Raw genomic sequence first — 15,408 nt, forward strand, 5'->3', positions numbered from 1 at the left:
TTGTGGGTTAAATACTGGCTTGAACTAGTTGGTTTGTGAAGAAATTTTCTTTTTAGATTCTGATGTTTTTGTTGTTTTTATTCCTCAATGATCTCAGGTGCTTGAGGTGCTCAAGAGAAGCGTCAGATCTCCATTAAGGTTCTGCTAGTCTCAAGTCCATCTTTCTGTGGTGAAACTACCATTGTACAAGGTTTCGAAACTTTAGTGGCCATTCTTTTTAGTTGGAAATGAGTGATCGAGTCAAGAGCAGACACTATGGAATGAGAGTAGTGTTTTGTAAGATCAAGGGCATCTGAGAGCTCTTCGGGGGGGGGGGGTCAAGATGTTGTGACTGAGAGAAAACAGAGCATTCCCGTCAATGTTGTGCATGTTCCTTTTCCAGACTCTAGGCTTGGATCATTGAGCTGTGTTGCTTATCAAATCCTCTGTGATAAGGAATGTGGTGGTCAGTCCAATTCATTTATTTATTTTGGAAGTTTTATAGAGTGCAAACAAGACCCTTGCGGATATCAGAGCGCTTTACAATAAGTGAGGTTAATTATACAACAGATAAATGGAGGTAAATCACGTATGCATAACATCTTGTGGAAAGTAAAGCAATAGGGTACAAAAACAGGAAAGTCCTGTTGAGTCATGACAATGACAAATATAATGACTAGGTAGTCTAGTTGTAACCTTGCCATGATAAGGAATACTGGTGAGGGTATGAATATTCTCAGAATTTCCTTAGTCTATGTTCAGGTGAATTTTGCCATGAGAATCAATGTTACTCCCTTTTTGAAAGATGCAGTGGAAGAATTCAATCTGGTTTCTTGGGGTAGTGCATTCCATATTCTGGGCGCCATCCCTGAGAAGGATCTTCTTGTTGAATCTTTGCGGTTTCAGTAGTAGGTTTTCCGCACTTTTTGTGGATCTTATACCACCAGAGATCGTCAGTTTCTGTGTCAGATAGCTGGGTGCATTGTGATGTATGGCTTTATGCGTCATGCACACTATTATCAGGTGAATGCTGGCTTCAAATGGTAGTCAATTCAAGGATTTTAAGTCTGGGGAGATGTAGGAACTTGTTTTAGAGCCAGTGATGAGTCTCGCTGCAGCATTTATTGAGGCTTTTAGGGGTGCTGTTGTAGCTTTTGGAAGGCCACACAGAGAGACACTTACATAATCCACACGAGGGATAACTAGAACTTGAACTGCCATCTTGGAGTCATTGATTGGCAGGAAGGGTTTCAACTTCCTCAGTTTGTTTATCTGGAAGTTTTCTCCCTTTGTTGCGCTGCTAATGTGTTTCTGCATATTGAGGTTGCTGTCAAGGGTTATACCCAATGATTTTGCTGAGTCCACAATGGTTGGTTGAACTTTGAATGCATTAAGATGTTCGAACCAGTCATGCATTATGTGGACTTTGGCAGGTGGAGGTATTAGGAGGAATTCGTTTTTTAGAGCGTTCAATTTGAGATGGCTCTCTGCCAGCCACGTCTGGTTGTTCCTAAGCGATGTGTTAAGCAATTTAAGTCTTCTAGGGTGTGGATCTTAAGGTATAGTTGGGTATTGTCTGTGTACATGTGTTATTGCACGTTAGACGCTTGTAGCAATTCGGTGAGTGGTTCCATTAATAAATTAAACAATGTTGGGGATAGAGAGGACCCTTGCGGGACTCCCAACGTTACTGGAACGGGTTTGGACAGGGTGTTGTTGACCTTTAATTTTTGAGTCCGGTTTTGGAGAAAAGAGATAAACCAGTTAGGCACTGACCCTGATAGACCCATTCTATGTTTCAGAAGATCAAGTTCTCGTGTTTGACCGAATCAAAGGCTGAGGGGAGGTCTAGTAGGATGAGTAGGCATGTACCGTTCTGATCAAGAATTTGTAGCGCATCGTCAAATATGAGTGTCATCGCTGATTCAGTGCTGTGACTGCTCAGAAGCCTGATTGGTGTTTGTTAAGAAGGTCAAAGAGATCAATATGTTTTGTCAATTGGTGGTGTACACATTTTTCCAATAGTTTGGCCAAGGTAGGAATATTGGAAGTAGGGCGTTGTTTAGGTCCGTAGGGTCAGCTGTGGGTTTCTTTAGAATGGGTGATACCCATCTAACTTGGAGGGTGTCCGGGATGCAACCTTGCTGAAGTGAACTGTTAATGATTTTGGTCCAGCGAGGCAAACGCAATGGGGTTAAGTCTTTAACAGCGTTTGTGGGGAGAGGGTCGGTGAGATGATTGGCAGGCTTCAGGGCACTGAGAATCTTGCCTATAGCTTCTTCAGTGTAAGCATCAAAGGATGACCAAGATGCGTCGTTTTTAGGTCAAACTTTAAAGGGATATGTTGTGACGCAATTGGGAGTAGTGGAGAGGTTTTCGTATGAGGACCCAAGTGTAAGATTAGGTCATTGAGGAGATCATTCTTGATGTTGTCAGTCTTCAGATTTAAAGAAGGCAGACATTTTTTCACAATTGGGTTGTGGACGGGCTATGTCTTGTAGCCGTTGAGGCACATCCTTAGATTGGGTTTTGATTAATTCAAAGAGTTTTTGGACGATTTCTTGCTTGGTCTAGTTGGTGGCTAAAGAAGTCTGCTTTAGTGCTCTTGATCTTTCTATAGTATGCATTTCTCTTTTTCCTTAGAATCTTGAGGTGCTTTGCCGATGGGACTGATCTCCAGGAACGTTCAGAAGTTCTAAGAGAACTTCTATCCTTGTTAAGTAGACCATTGTACCAGGGCTTAGAGTCTTTCGTGTACACTCTCTTTAGTTGGAGGGGGGCTACCTCGTTAATTATCGAGGTCATAGAATTGAGGAAGTGGTTAGTGAGATCATGTACGTTGGAAGAACCAGCAGGGGCAGAAGTAGATTGTAGCTAGAAGGAGGTAATGTGTTAGGGTTGAGTTTTTTCAAGTCTCTTTTTCATTCCTTTGGTTTTGTGGATTGAAGCGAATTAAGTTTCACTGTGTCCTTGATAAAGAAGGTGATGATATAATGGTCTGACCAATCACAGGGTTGGATCGACTCCAGCTGAATGGTATCACTTTTAGAGATTATTAAATCCAAGATTGAGCATTTATTGTGAGTAAGGCTGTTGCCAATTTGGGCGAGGTCTAGGGCGCCGAGGAAGTTTTTGAGACTATTGACCACTGTATTGTTGTGGTCGTTCCAATGGAGATTGAGATTGCCAAGGAATATTTTGGTGTTTTTCTGCCCGGTGTTCGCTGTGATCATATCCATGAGGTGTTTGGTGAAGATGAGGTTGTCACCAGGTGGATGATAGACGATGTGTAACGAGCATAATGGTTTGCCATTGCTGTTGATGTCGAGGCATATGTAATCGCAAGAGGGGAATACAGGGAATATGGCTCTGTTTACAGCGATGTTGCTACGGTGTATACATGGGATACCTCCCCCTGTCTAACCAATCACTGTGTAAGAAAGATTCCAATTGAATTGAATTAGGCTTTGTAATGAAGATGTTCAATGTTGAATTGTTGATCCTTTGTTGTGAGTGGGTTTGTTACAGATTTGTGTAAGGTTCAGGTTCAGGTCAGTCAGGAAGGCTGTGTAGCTGTTGACTGCGGGATCATTCAGGTCGTTTCAATGTAGGTTGAAGTCTCATTTGATGGCAATGCTGATCCACAACTGTGCCAATGGTTTCCATGATTTGTTCAATAAAATCCAGATTGTCTCCTGGAAGATGGTATATTGTGTGCATCTGGCATAGGGATCTGTTGTTGCATGAGATATCAAGGCATAGGTGTTCGCAAGTGGGTAAGATGAGTTTTATGCATGTATGACTGATAAGTTGAGGCTGGGTATGTTGGCGATGCCTCCACCTGATCTATGGGGTCTATATAGTCTTGGAAAACCATAGTTAGGAGGGTCTAGAATGTCCATGATAGGGGCAGAAGAGTCATTTAGCCGCCAGGTTTTGGTTAGTATTAGTAGATCAAGATCATGTGTGAGGATCAGGTCAGAAATATCTCCAGCATGTTTTGAGACAGATCTGCAGTTGATTGGCATGCATTTCAGTTGGGATTTGTAGTGAGGCTGAGTGTGTGAGGTTAACTCGCTCTAGGTTATGTTTATTGACAGCTCTATGGATGAGCCTAGGAGCTCTATGAGCGGTACAGAAGGGGGTGGTGATGGACGGAGCATCCAAACCAATCAAACACTCACACCCAGTCAACAGATCTGGGTTGAATCCATCACCGTTCTTTAGCCAACGGAGCTCTATGAGGGTTTGTCCTGATGGCATGGATAGTTTCATGTTTATCCATTTTATGAGGGAATGGGGAGTTGTATGATAGGAGGAGGGTTTGATTTTGTTGTGGGATAGGGGAGCTTTACATCTAGTTGGTTGTGAAGGCGTGCTGGGATAGGGTCTTGTTCTCCTAATCCAGTGCAAGGGCAGAGTGGAGCGAGAGGCCCGGAAGTCACAAAGGTGTGTTCGAGTTATGGAGGGGTGGCTGGAGGGCTGGACAATATTGAAAATAACAATTGGCTAATCTCCCAATGAAACTTGGATGTAGAAAAGATCACAGGGCTTGCAAGAAACCCCGAGCAGCACCAACAAAGGCATAAATAAAGTCACATATCCCCAATCTTGCAACCTGAAGTCCAGTTCACTCTGAGAATCACGAACTCTTGCACTTAGTAAAAGTGAAAGGATACACTGTAGATATTCTTGTGCTTTGAGTAAACTGTGTACTCTTTCTCCTTAATGTGTACCAAGTCAAATTGACAAAGAAAAGAAATTGGAGCTAATAGAATGCTGAAGCTGCCTATATCTTGAGAAGTTTAGGGGATGTCGGTTTACAATGTCTACTCTATTTGTCTGCATATGACAGTACAGAGTTATAGTTCGATAACTTATGCTTCGTGGAATAATGAAGACATAACACTCACTCTGGTGAAATGCTGCAGTCCTCAGAACCTGAAAGGAAGAGAAACAATGTCAATAAAAACAGACCAGATGGAGATCTCTGAATGCATTTGCACACTTTACAAGAGTCTAGTCAAAGTATTAAGCTGGAATAAACTTGTTTCCAGAAAATCGACTGCCACAGTATGGTGAAGGTAAATATATGTTGGTTAGTATAATATTTATTATACTTAACTCAAATCTATGTACCTTGATGATGAATCTTCAAGTTATGTAGATGTGAATTTACCCAATATTATGACATATATCTCACACATAACTACAATTTCGGATATCAGTTAACCAGTGTCAGATCATGAGACAATGGCTGACTTCTGTTACCATTTATGCCATAACGTAGATGACATGTAGGTTTAGGAACAAAAACCAAAAGATATTTAATGATTTATATTTAAACTTCCATATTTAGTCTATTGTATTCATGATTTAAGCGGCTTTCATGAAGGTAGGATGTCTCTGTTATTTTCACCTTCACCTATCCACCCCATAATTCAAAATGGCACCTCCCAGGTTTGGCACTTCTGTTGCCCCCATAGGAATCAATAAAAGAGCCATCTCCATCTCAGCACTCATAAGAGTACACCATTATCCAGTTTTAGAATGTAATACTTCACCTGTTAGTGCATGAAACTATAAAGCACAACACAGTCTAAGCTCAGCCCCCAAGCCAAGCTACTGTAACACTTTATGCCCTTGCCACTTTTTCTCTTTAAGTTTATTCCAGCATAGTGGGCCACTATTATCCTTTAAAACCAATAATTAAAAAATTTACTTCACCCAAAGACACTTAAAACTAGTGGTGGGTAGGAAACTCTGCTCTTTGAGTGGAGTTTATTGAGTTTCAGAAAAATGCAGCCAACCGCCGTGTGGTGGATTATTTTCTCACGCTTGTCATGCCAACAGTGCGTTGGCAAGTGTGAGCAAGAAAATCAAGCGCTAGATTGTCTCCTGGTGAGATTTCTCAACGCGGGAGGTGTGGCAGGTGTCTACCACTGGTGTTGATAAAGCTACCACTCATGGCGGGAAAGCTGCATCTCAAGTACAAAATAGACCGAGCGGCAGAAAGAAATAGCACCCTCTGACATGCCACGAGGTGCCGTTTGTGTGGTACAAGCTCCCAGCAAAAAAATCAGCTTGAGCCGCTTGTTTTTAGATAACTCTGCGGAATGCCATGGAGTGAATCTCCACGTTCTGCACACCCCTATGGAAAAACCTGTTTGTTCTATCTCAGCTTAGTCTCAAACCTCCAGGCAGTAACTTTTTGTTCCGCTGCAGAATACCCTCATGTGTGATGTACACGCCATAATAACATAGCAACTTAAAGTAATGTTACATAACATAATATAACGTATTCAGAATTACTTTGTTTTCAAGTTCTCGCCACTCAATGCTTTATCTAGAGGGTTTAACCCAGTACCTTGGAAAAACTTCAGGTGTGAAAAGGCAATAATTATATACCTGCAGAGATCCAAGGGCTTGTAATTGTGAAAGACCGTGACCAGGATTCATAACTTTGGGTTGTTACTCCGTTCCTTGTGGATCCCTGGTAGCAGCTCTGTCCCGGCTGCTTCTCCACTGTCACTCGGCCTCCAGCATCGGTGAGTCTGCAAGCATTAATAGCGGCTCTGCAGATGGAAGAGTCCTGAGGAGAGAAAAGAAACCTATTCAGAAGAGATTTTATCATTACCTCTTTTGTGTTCTAGCCAACATTTGTTTCTTATATGAAATAACCAGGACCTGAAAAACTCTGAGTCATCTTGCCAACCCTACGGCGATTGAGGGGAAATCAAATATAAATGCTACAAGTGCTGAAAGTTTGACACATTTAGAATACTGGAATGCCAGAGCACCATTTGAGACAATGAAGTGACTCAGGACTAATGCTAGCTGGTGTAAGCCTTCTGCTCCAACATTCAAATGTTTGTCTTACTTTTAATCACTATTCAGTTTAGAACATTCTACCCTCGGGGAGTAGAATGTTCTAATAGCATTATAGCCTTTCTGTCTCCGAATCTTCCACGTTATAGTCCCTCACCTGTGGCTCAGGCAGATAACTTGGGCTCAGGGCCTTTTATAACCAGTATAGCCCTTGGCAGCGAGCCAATAAGGCTATATTGCAGTTAGGAATTTACAACATACACAAAAAAGGAATAATGAGAGACTGGAACATCCACTTCTGCTGAAATCTATGCTGTTGATTCACATAGATATAGACTAAATAAATAACTTAGGCCAGATGTGCTAACATTAGGAATTGCCATTTACAATTTGAGATTCTTACAGAATCACAATTTGGAAACCGCAATTCCTAAAGTGGTAAACAATTATCTTTAGAATAGCGATTTCTAGAGGGGGTTCGCAAATTGACTTACTTTATGAATATTAATGAGGTAGTCGCAATTTGAGACCCAAGAGGACTCACAGCAATCACAGGGATGGGGGCCTCCTGGGGTCAGCAGACCACCATGTCTGCCCTCTCTGTCAAAGCTTTTCAATAAAGCGGATTTTTTTTTTAAATACAGCCTGTTTTTCCTAAAGGAAAATAGGATGTGCTTGGATTTTTTTTAACTTGTAAGCCTCATTTTCCAAGAGTAGACAGTGGTCTACAAAAATATTTTTTTTACATTCCCAACGAGGAAGGGGTCCCTTGGGGACCCCTTCCCATTTACAAATAGGTTTACGACCTCCTCCGAGCTGTTGGTTAAATAGTAATGATTTGGACTGGAAATCGGTTGCAAAACATTATTAGATAACAGTGTGAATCGGAATTTGGAAGGGATGCCCTAAACACACCCCTACCAAATACCGAATCGTAAACTCAATCTTTTATTCCGTAACAGGTTACTGATTCGCAATTCGACTTTTGTACACAAAGACAAGCCTTTTTGTGGTAAAAACGGCCTGATTCTGTGAATCGGGATGTTTGCGACCTTAAAAAAGCTTCGTACATGTAGCCTAAAATTTTGCATCAAATGTAAAATCTTCATCATGATGAATTTGTTTGGAGGAAGATTTTTATATTGATAATAGATTAATGACTTCTGCTCCTCCATCCACTTCATTGTGCTGGCAGCATGCAGCAGAAATGACCTATCACTACAGAAAGGCACCAGAATATCATTTACAAAGTATTATCTGACATACTTCGTATCCTGAATCTTGTCTACAAAAATAGTGCCTCATTGGAGTTATTATTAGGAAATATACATCCAATAAGACAACAGTTCTGTAAATAATATTGAGAACATATATTTATGTCATATGATGTTTCTGCTTTGATAATCTGACATACAACCACTACTGCATTGGTGGTGAGATCACTCAAATATGTTCAGCTACTATTGATCATGTGAAGACCAGTTAACTCGCTTGTTAAAAAAAGAATATTATCAACCAAGTAGGAATAAACTGATTCGTTCATTTTAATGATTACTGTAAGATAAAAATCTATAACATTGCCAATTTTATACAATAAAATACAATGTTTGTTTTCGCATATACAAACTGTAAAAAAATATATTTAAGTCATATCTTTGTACAAGAACCATAGGATATTGGACTTAACATTATTGCCACAAAGTTACATAAAAGACAATAAAATACTAATACCTACTACAGGAACTGAATAGCACCCTCTATTGTCTAGATTAGAAGTGTGCAAATTTACTTAAGTGAGTTAAAAATCACAATGTTTTGTTAATTATAGCTCTGAATGGTGGAAAACATGAGGTCCTACTATGTCATCCCCCATTCTGAGGTGCAGAACATGGAATTGGGAGGAAACACCACACTGAGTAAATTCAAAGCCTGGCAGTATCAGTATTTACGGGGTGTGGTATCACCTCCACAAATAACAGTCCTCTCTTAATATGGGCATAGGATGAGATCCAGTATAAGAGAGGCTAGTCCAACGAGTGGATTCATAGGTACATTTTGACCAGCATTGCAGCATCACAGGCCTATTGACTGAACTCCAAATAGAAGCCGCAGAGTAAAGCACATGGAACCTGCTTTGGCTCCCTCCCCTCTCTTCAACAGAAAGAGAAAAATGTGTTAGCCTAAATTATGGTACTCTCTAATGCTACTAAAACATTTTTCCCAGCAACTTCAAGCACTGATAATTGGAGAGAAGCATTAACTCACAGTAGGCAACACTAGTTGGGAGTTTTGTTCTGGTACATACCTAGTACTTTCAGTGTCTGCCTAGAGCACTGATCCCAAGTCACAGCATCTTGGGTCCTGAGGCAACAGAAGGCAGTGATGCTTTCCTAACTGGCTTTGGGGGGCTTGCTGAGAGTAATACCTGAATAGAAATCTTGTTTTTTGGCAACATCACCCAAGCTAGTGATACAGAGAATATACTTTGAACAAACACTAATCACAAAACTCCTAAATGTGAAAATCCATAATTACTGCAAGTGCCGAGGATAGACCCCAGACTTGTCAACTAGGGAAATTGCCCATTGTTGGAAAGACCCTTCTATAGCAATCATTGTAATGAGCCTAGTATTAAGATATAGGGCCTGATTTAGAATTTGGCAGACAGGTTACTCCAACACGAATGTGGTCGATATATTGTCTGTTGTGCCATAGAATATAATGCGCAGGTAATAAGGTGGAAGAGATATCCGCCATGTGTTAGACAGAGTAATCCATCCACAAAACTCACTGCTTCGGGTCTCAACAGTGTCAAACTTCACAGGGAGGGTCGTTGCTTGCAAGCCCAAATAGTGTCTCCTGAGTCAAATACCCAGGTCAAAGAATAACAAACCACTAGCATGGTCACAGACTTCACATACGTCCTGGCCTATAGATGAATTGCCATATCCAGCAAGTCAAACTCAGCTCTGCTACAGTTGGTTTGGTTAAAGGACTGGGAAAAAAAAGTGGACAGGGACCAAAAAGTAGACTATCACAGACTTAAATCATAGCAATGGCAGCTCTGCAGCGTGCAACAAATGGGACATTATTCCATTAGCTTTGTCTCACAAATATGATAATGTATCACTGTGGTTGAAGGCATTAGAGGGTCCTGTAAAGTTCTTAAATTGTATGATCCTTAGAAAGCAGGGCCGCAACTATTAATGCCTATTGAGTTTTTATTTTTGCATGACAACAGGGGTTATGCTACCTGATAGAAGCTAAAAGCACTGAAAGTCATAGATAGGGAGTCATGACAAATCTCCTAGAAAGCGCACAAGAGAGTCACTGTCAACCATCCAAACATGGTAAGTAGAACCGACAGTTTAGTGTCATTCACCAGTTGTCCTTTCCTGACCCAGGACCACTCATAGTTATGTGATGACCTTTGTATGATCATGTTAATGTTGATTATAATGTTCTAGTATTCATGTAGCAGAACGAACTATCATTGAATACAAGGGTTGGAACCCATGCTCCAGTACAATTCTGTAAAACTATAACGATCACTTTAAAACAAAATCTTGTGATGACCTTCCTCACATACTGCTTTGTCCTCCAACAGAGTATTTTGATCCCAAGATTCAAAGACTTTCTATTATCATCATGCCACCGACCTGCATTGGCTCCTGGTGACCAAACCAATTCTCTTTAAAACTTCCTATTTGCCATCTCACTCTGTTCTTCTGCCCTATAGTCTACGTGGATCTCTTTGGTCTCACAATGTCTTTATTCTGCAACACATCTACACCTCTTGCAGCCACTTTGCAACTAAACTTTGGAACAAACTCTCAACATTCGTTTGACTTCCAATAACCTCCACTTCTGTCACCAGCTTTAAACCTTATTCTAGCAAACAGTAGCCTCGACTGAGCAGCCCACCTCTCACCCTATCTCCTTTCATTGAGGACGCCTCTGGGCAACAGCAAGCTCTATAAATAAAACAATATTTCAGCTTCTATCTGCCTTGCTACTGCCAATGGCATTTTCTTCATATTCATACATCATGACCGAAATCAATTCTCAGATACATCTGACAAGTTTGTATTTGAGAGAACTTTGTTCCATTCTGAAGTCTCTGGGTGACGGTAACTATGTATACTGGTCCATCCTTGTTAGATTGCCATGGGCCTGCAGATTTTTCTTTGCTTACAAACTCTTATGGTGTTTAAAGATTCACTTGAGCTATCTTCTACTGTTGCAGGCTTTAATTTATTCCTGAATTCTAGGACCTTAGACCTAAAAACCTATTGAATGGTAACTACTACTTTATCCATGTTTGGGCATTTACGATTATTTTCCTCCGTGGTGGTGACTATTGAATAAAGTTTTGGCATTACCTTTGGCCATTTGATTGTTTTATAGATTGAGCTCTTTGAAATCACGTTTTTTATAGCAGTATCCCATCACATAATCCAAGGTTAAGCCTTAGATTTAGGCTTTGATGAGCTGTCATATAACATGAATATAGTGAAAAGGCTGTGTAGTGCCGTACCGTGATTCGGGGAAGGCTAGGTTGTAAGAATGGATGTGGACTGTTACTTCATCGTAATGTTCTTTGGATTTGGCCAGAACCTGTGAGGACTGCACTGAAAACCTTTGATTGCTTTTTTTAAAAAATTGAAATAAAGAGCGAAAGAAACAAAATAGATGGTATTTTAGATATGACACCACCATTGGGAGAAAGATTCCTGATTAGCTGTCACACTCATGAGTGTTTCAATACTTCCTTTACTTCTACAAAATACATCATCGAGGAAGACGTGTGTAGAATACATATCTGACAGCACAACAGTCTTACATCAGTGTAGATACCAGTTCCCCATACTTTTTCTTCCCGAGCCAGACATCCTGCAGGGCACAGAACCCTAGAACGAAAGAGAAATAACCATGTCACTGCTATTCATGCATTTTCCACCAGAATAAGTAGATGTGTCTGCTTGTCCGACAATGTTTTATCTTGCCACTTAGCATATAAGTAAGGCTCTGGGTTGTCTTTTTTTTCATATACATACTAAAAAAACCAATCTATTGTCAGTCAGCCAGAATTACTTTATTCGTTTAATACAAAATTTATCATAAAAGTTCAAATACACATTACAGATAAGAACTTCAAAAGAGAGCAGTTAATTCATATCAATAAGTAAGTGATTTCCTGGTTTTTATAGACATACACAAAAAGGAAGCAACACTGTAACAGGTTAAAGGGTCAGGCAGCATTCAAAGAAAGAATAGGGCCAGGCAACATTGTCTAAAATTATGCTTACGCAAAAGGGGAGTTAAAAACCTTTCCCGATCATTACAATAAAATTTACAGAAGAAGAAAATGTGCAAATCCGTTTGGCGTGAGAGATCATCACATGGACAGCAAGGGAGGGTATTAGTAGAGTAAATACCAGTGGGATGGCCCAACATGCAGGAGATGTAATTAAGGCGAAACCTTAGGAGAATAAGTCTATGTCGAGGGATTGTTAGGAACTCCAAATAGGATGGTATCCCCTCAACCTCCAGTGGGCCTTCAATTTATTCCTTAACAGTCGGTTTACTACAGTTTACATTTATTCTTACATTATTAGCAACGGTTAAAAAATGAGTTTAAAAAACATTTTCACCTTAGTTGCACATTTTCCTGGGAATTCAGAAAGGCTACCTAGATCTAGGGTATGTGGAGTGTGTTTCACATACTTTAGCCATTGAATATCATCTTTATGTTCTAGAGATAAACAATCCAATATTATCTGTTTTGTAAGGGACACAATATCTCTGCACCATGTTGAGTGCCATAGGAGAATGGGTGCTACGTTTATCGAATCAGTTATATTGGGGATACTTAACTCTTGTTGTAATTTGAAGTTGGAACATGTAATAGGCAGGCTCATCATTGATTTCCAAAAACAGTCCTCTATTGTTTGCGTCGCCTTTACATTAATCCCTTCCGTGCTCCCGTTGCCCGTTGGCCCACACTTCCGCACCCTATGCAGCTACTGCACTGTAGTTGGCCCCATAAACCTTCCTTAAAATATCTGGGTTTCTTGTTCCCAACTTTTTTGAAAATGAACGAATGGCATTTATGCTCTTTTCAAGCACGGTGGTACGATTCTCTACCATACTTATCCAGGATGCCTTATAATCAAAGGTTACCCCGTAGGTACGAACAACTCTGCCAGGACCACTTTGCGATTAGAAATAAAAAAGGACGGGAGATTTTTTAACTTTTGACCTGTAATTGAAACAAATGATTTAGATTAATTTGTATGAAGATCCAGACTTTTCATAAAATCTACATACGTATTTAACAATTTTTGGAGCGCCCTTCCTGTTCGTGCAATTAAAACTGCATCCTCTGCATATAATAAAATCGTGATGGACATCTTGTTTATTCTGGGAATGCCTACGGCTGATTCTAGCAGTTTAGACTCCACCCCATTTGTATATAACGAAAACAGAAAGGGTGCAAGGATGCATCATTGGCAAACTCCTCTGGTAACTGGAAACCATCTGGTGCACTCACCCTGTAAACAGTACCTTACACATGCTTCAGCTTTCGAGTACAAAAGGTAATTATTTCCTGGTCTACCCCCATTTCCCTCATGATCCTCCATAGATGGGAATGGGAGACGCATTCAAAGGCTGTGCTAAGATCCATGAAGGCCATAAATATTTTATCCTTCCTAGCATGGGTGTACTTAGCTATAAGGAGACTTAGGTTCAAGCATTGATCTTGAGTACCTCTACCTTTTCTGAAGCCATATTGTGCCAGGATCAGGATGTTGTTTATCCGTGCCCATTCCTCCCATCTATTTAATAGTACTCTGCTCATATGTTTTGCTATGCTGTCAAGGAGGGAAATTGGTCTATAATTTCTGGGGTCTTGTTTATCTTCTTTTTTGTAAATATGTACTAAAACTGCTCTATTCTAAGAAGCAGGAGGTCCATCTTTTACTATGGCATTAAATGTGTGTGAACGAAGCATGGTCCCTACCTTGAGCGACCCGACACCTCCCTCAAGGTCCTGAGCCTCGCGGGCCGAGCCGACCGCGTCCCTGGCAACCCAGGCCTCCATTTGTTTCTCCCTCCTTGCAGGACCCGAGCCGGAATGACGAACAACTGGAAGCATTCCTGAGCGACCCCGGAAGTCCCTCCACCTACCCGACGACGGAGGAAGAAAAAGCAGGAAGCAAAGACGGCGTGTTGTGCAGAGGTGTCGACTCGAGGGAGAAGACCGACGGCGGCACCCCAGAGAAGCAGAACGAAGAAGGAGAAGACGACGAGGTCTGGACGGAGCACTGGTGGAGTCCTTTGGAGGACGCTGGAGAGCGGCCGTAACTCGCGGGAGAGTTACGGCGGGGGCATGTGAGTACCAACTCCTCCTGTGTGTTTACATCGTGCAAAGCCCTAGCGTAAGCCGACACCGCCCCTTGTATATAGAGTGTGTATACCGTGCCAAACCCTAGCGTAAGCTAACACCAACCCCCCCTTTGGTCTCACTAAAACACTGTATATAGAGTAAAGTCATCCTTCGCCCACACTGGCACTTGTAAGATATTCCGCGCACTGACACTATCTTCCGGCACCCTCCTCTCCTTCCTGACTGGATCGTTTCCCTCCCCTTACCTCCCTCACTGTCCGCTTTCCCTTCTGCACTCCTGGTGACGGTGAGAGACGCTCATACCGTTCGGAACGGTCAGACTAACAGCCCTTTTTCTATCTCTCCTCAAACCCCCTCCGAGGAACCACCAGCCGAGGAAGAAGCCGAACCGACCTGGTGAACGACGCCCCTCCAGCAGAGTCACCGCCTACATCCAGGAGCTGTCATTGGGACCCTCAACCAAGCACCTTCCCCATCGGAACTACCCCTATCTGTATATTTGCCTCTGCTTGACCTGGTGCACGAACTAATAAAAAGACATAGCCCACTATATACGGCCTCCACGCCTGTCATTCCGGCCCGCACAACCCCCACGACAACAGTTGGTGTCAGAAGTGGGATTGCCCGGAAGCATGGAGGCCGCAGTGAAGAAACTCGCCGAGACCCAGGAACAACTGGGGAAGATGATGGAGCAATTCCTAAAAACCGCCGAGGATGACCGAGGCCAGTTGCATGACGTGTTGAAGGGTCAAGGGGCGGCACAAGACAAAGCTATGGGAAAGCTCATGGATGTACTAGGCCACCAAAGACCTATCACCTCCCTCCCCTCCGTGGTTCTCCAAAAGTTCGTTCCGGGAGAAGACCCGGACTTCTTTTTTACTAACTTCGAGCGGCTGGCCCAAGCCGCTGCCTGGCCCCCTGATCGTTGGGGTCACTATTTAGGACCACTACTTACTGGCGAGTTACAGGCTGCGTATCAACAGGCCAATGTACAGGGCCAAACACCTTATGCCGACATCAAAACCTGTATCCTGGAACGTCTAGGCAAAGACGACGAAACCTACAGGGTGAAGCTGCGTCAAGCTAAAGAAGGACCACAAGAAACCCCAAGAGCTCTGTCCTTTCGCATCAGGGACCTGGCCGATCGCTGGTTGCGATCCGCCTCCGCCACGAAAGAAGATATCCTCTCC

General features: G+C 42.0%; 1 protein-coding gene across 1 annotated transcript in view; it reads right to left on the minus strand.

Annotated features, from left to right (window-relative positions):
- Positions 1–15,408, minus strand: part of LOC144754936 (uncharacterized) — a 403,817-nt gene that overhangs the window by 15,693 nt on the left and 372,716 nt on the right. The window contains exons 34-36 of the mRNA XM_078643299.1: positions 11,651–11,717; positions 6,388–6,571; positions 4,893–4,920 (exon numbers count right to left, since the gene is read on the minus strand). Coding sequence (XP_078499425.1) covers positions 4,893–4,920; positions 6,388–6,571; positions 11,651–11,717 — 279 coding nt within the window. The remainder of the gene's footprint in view (positions 1–4,892; positions 4,921–6,387; positions 6,572–11,650; positions 11,718–15,408) is intronic.

This window comes from Lissotriton helveticus, chromosome 1_1, assembly GCF_964261635.1.
Source record: "Lissotriton helveticus chromosome 1_1, aLisHel1.1, whole genome shotgun sequence".
NCBI classification, from domain to species: Eukaryota; Metazoa; Chordata; class Amphibia; order Caudata; family Salamandridae; genus Lissotriton; species Lissotriton helveticus.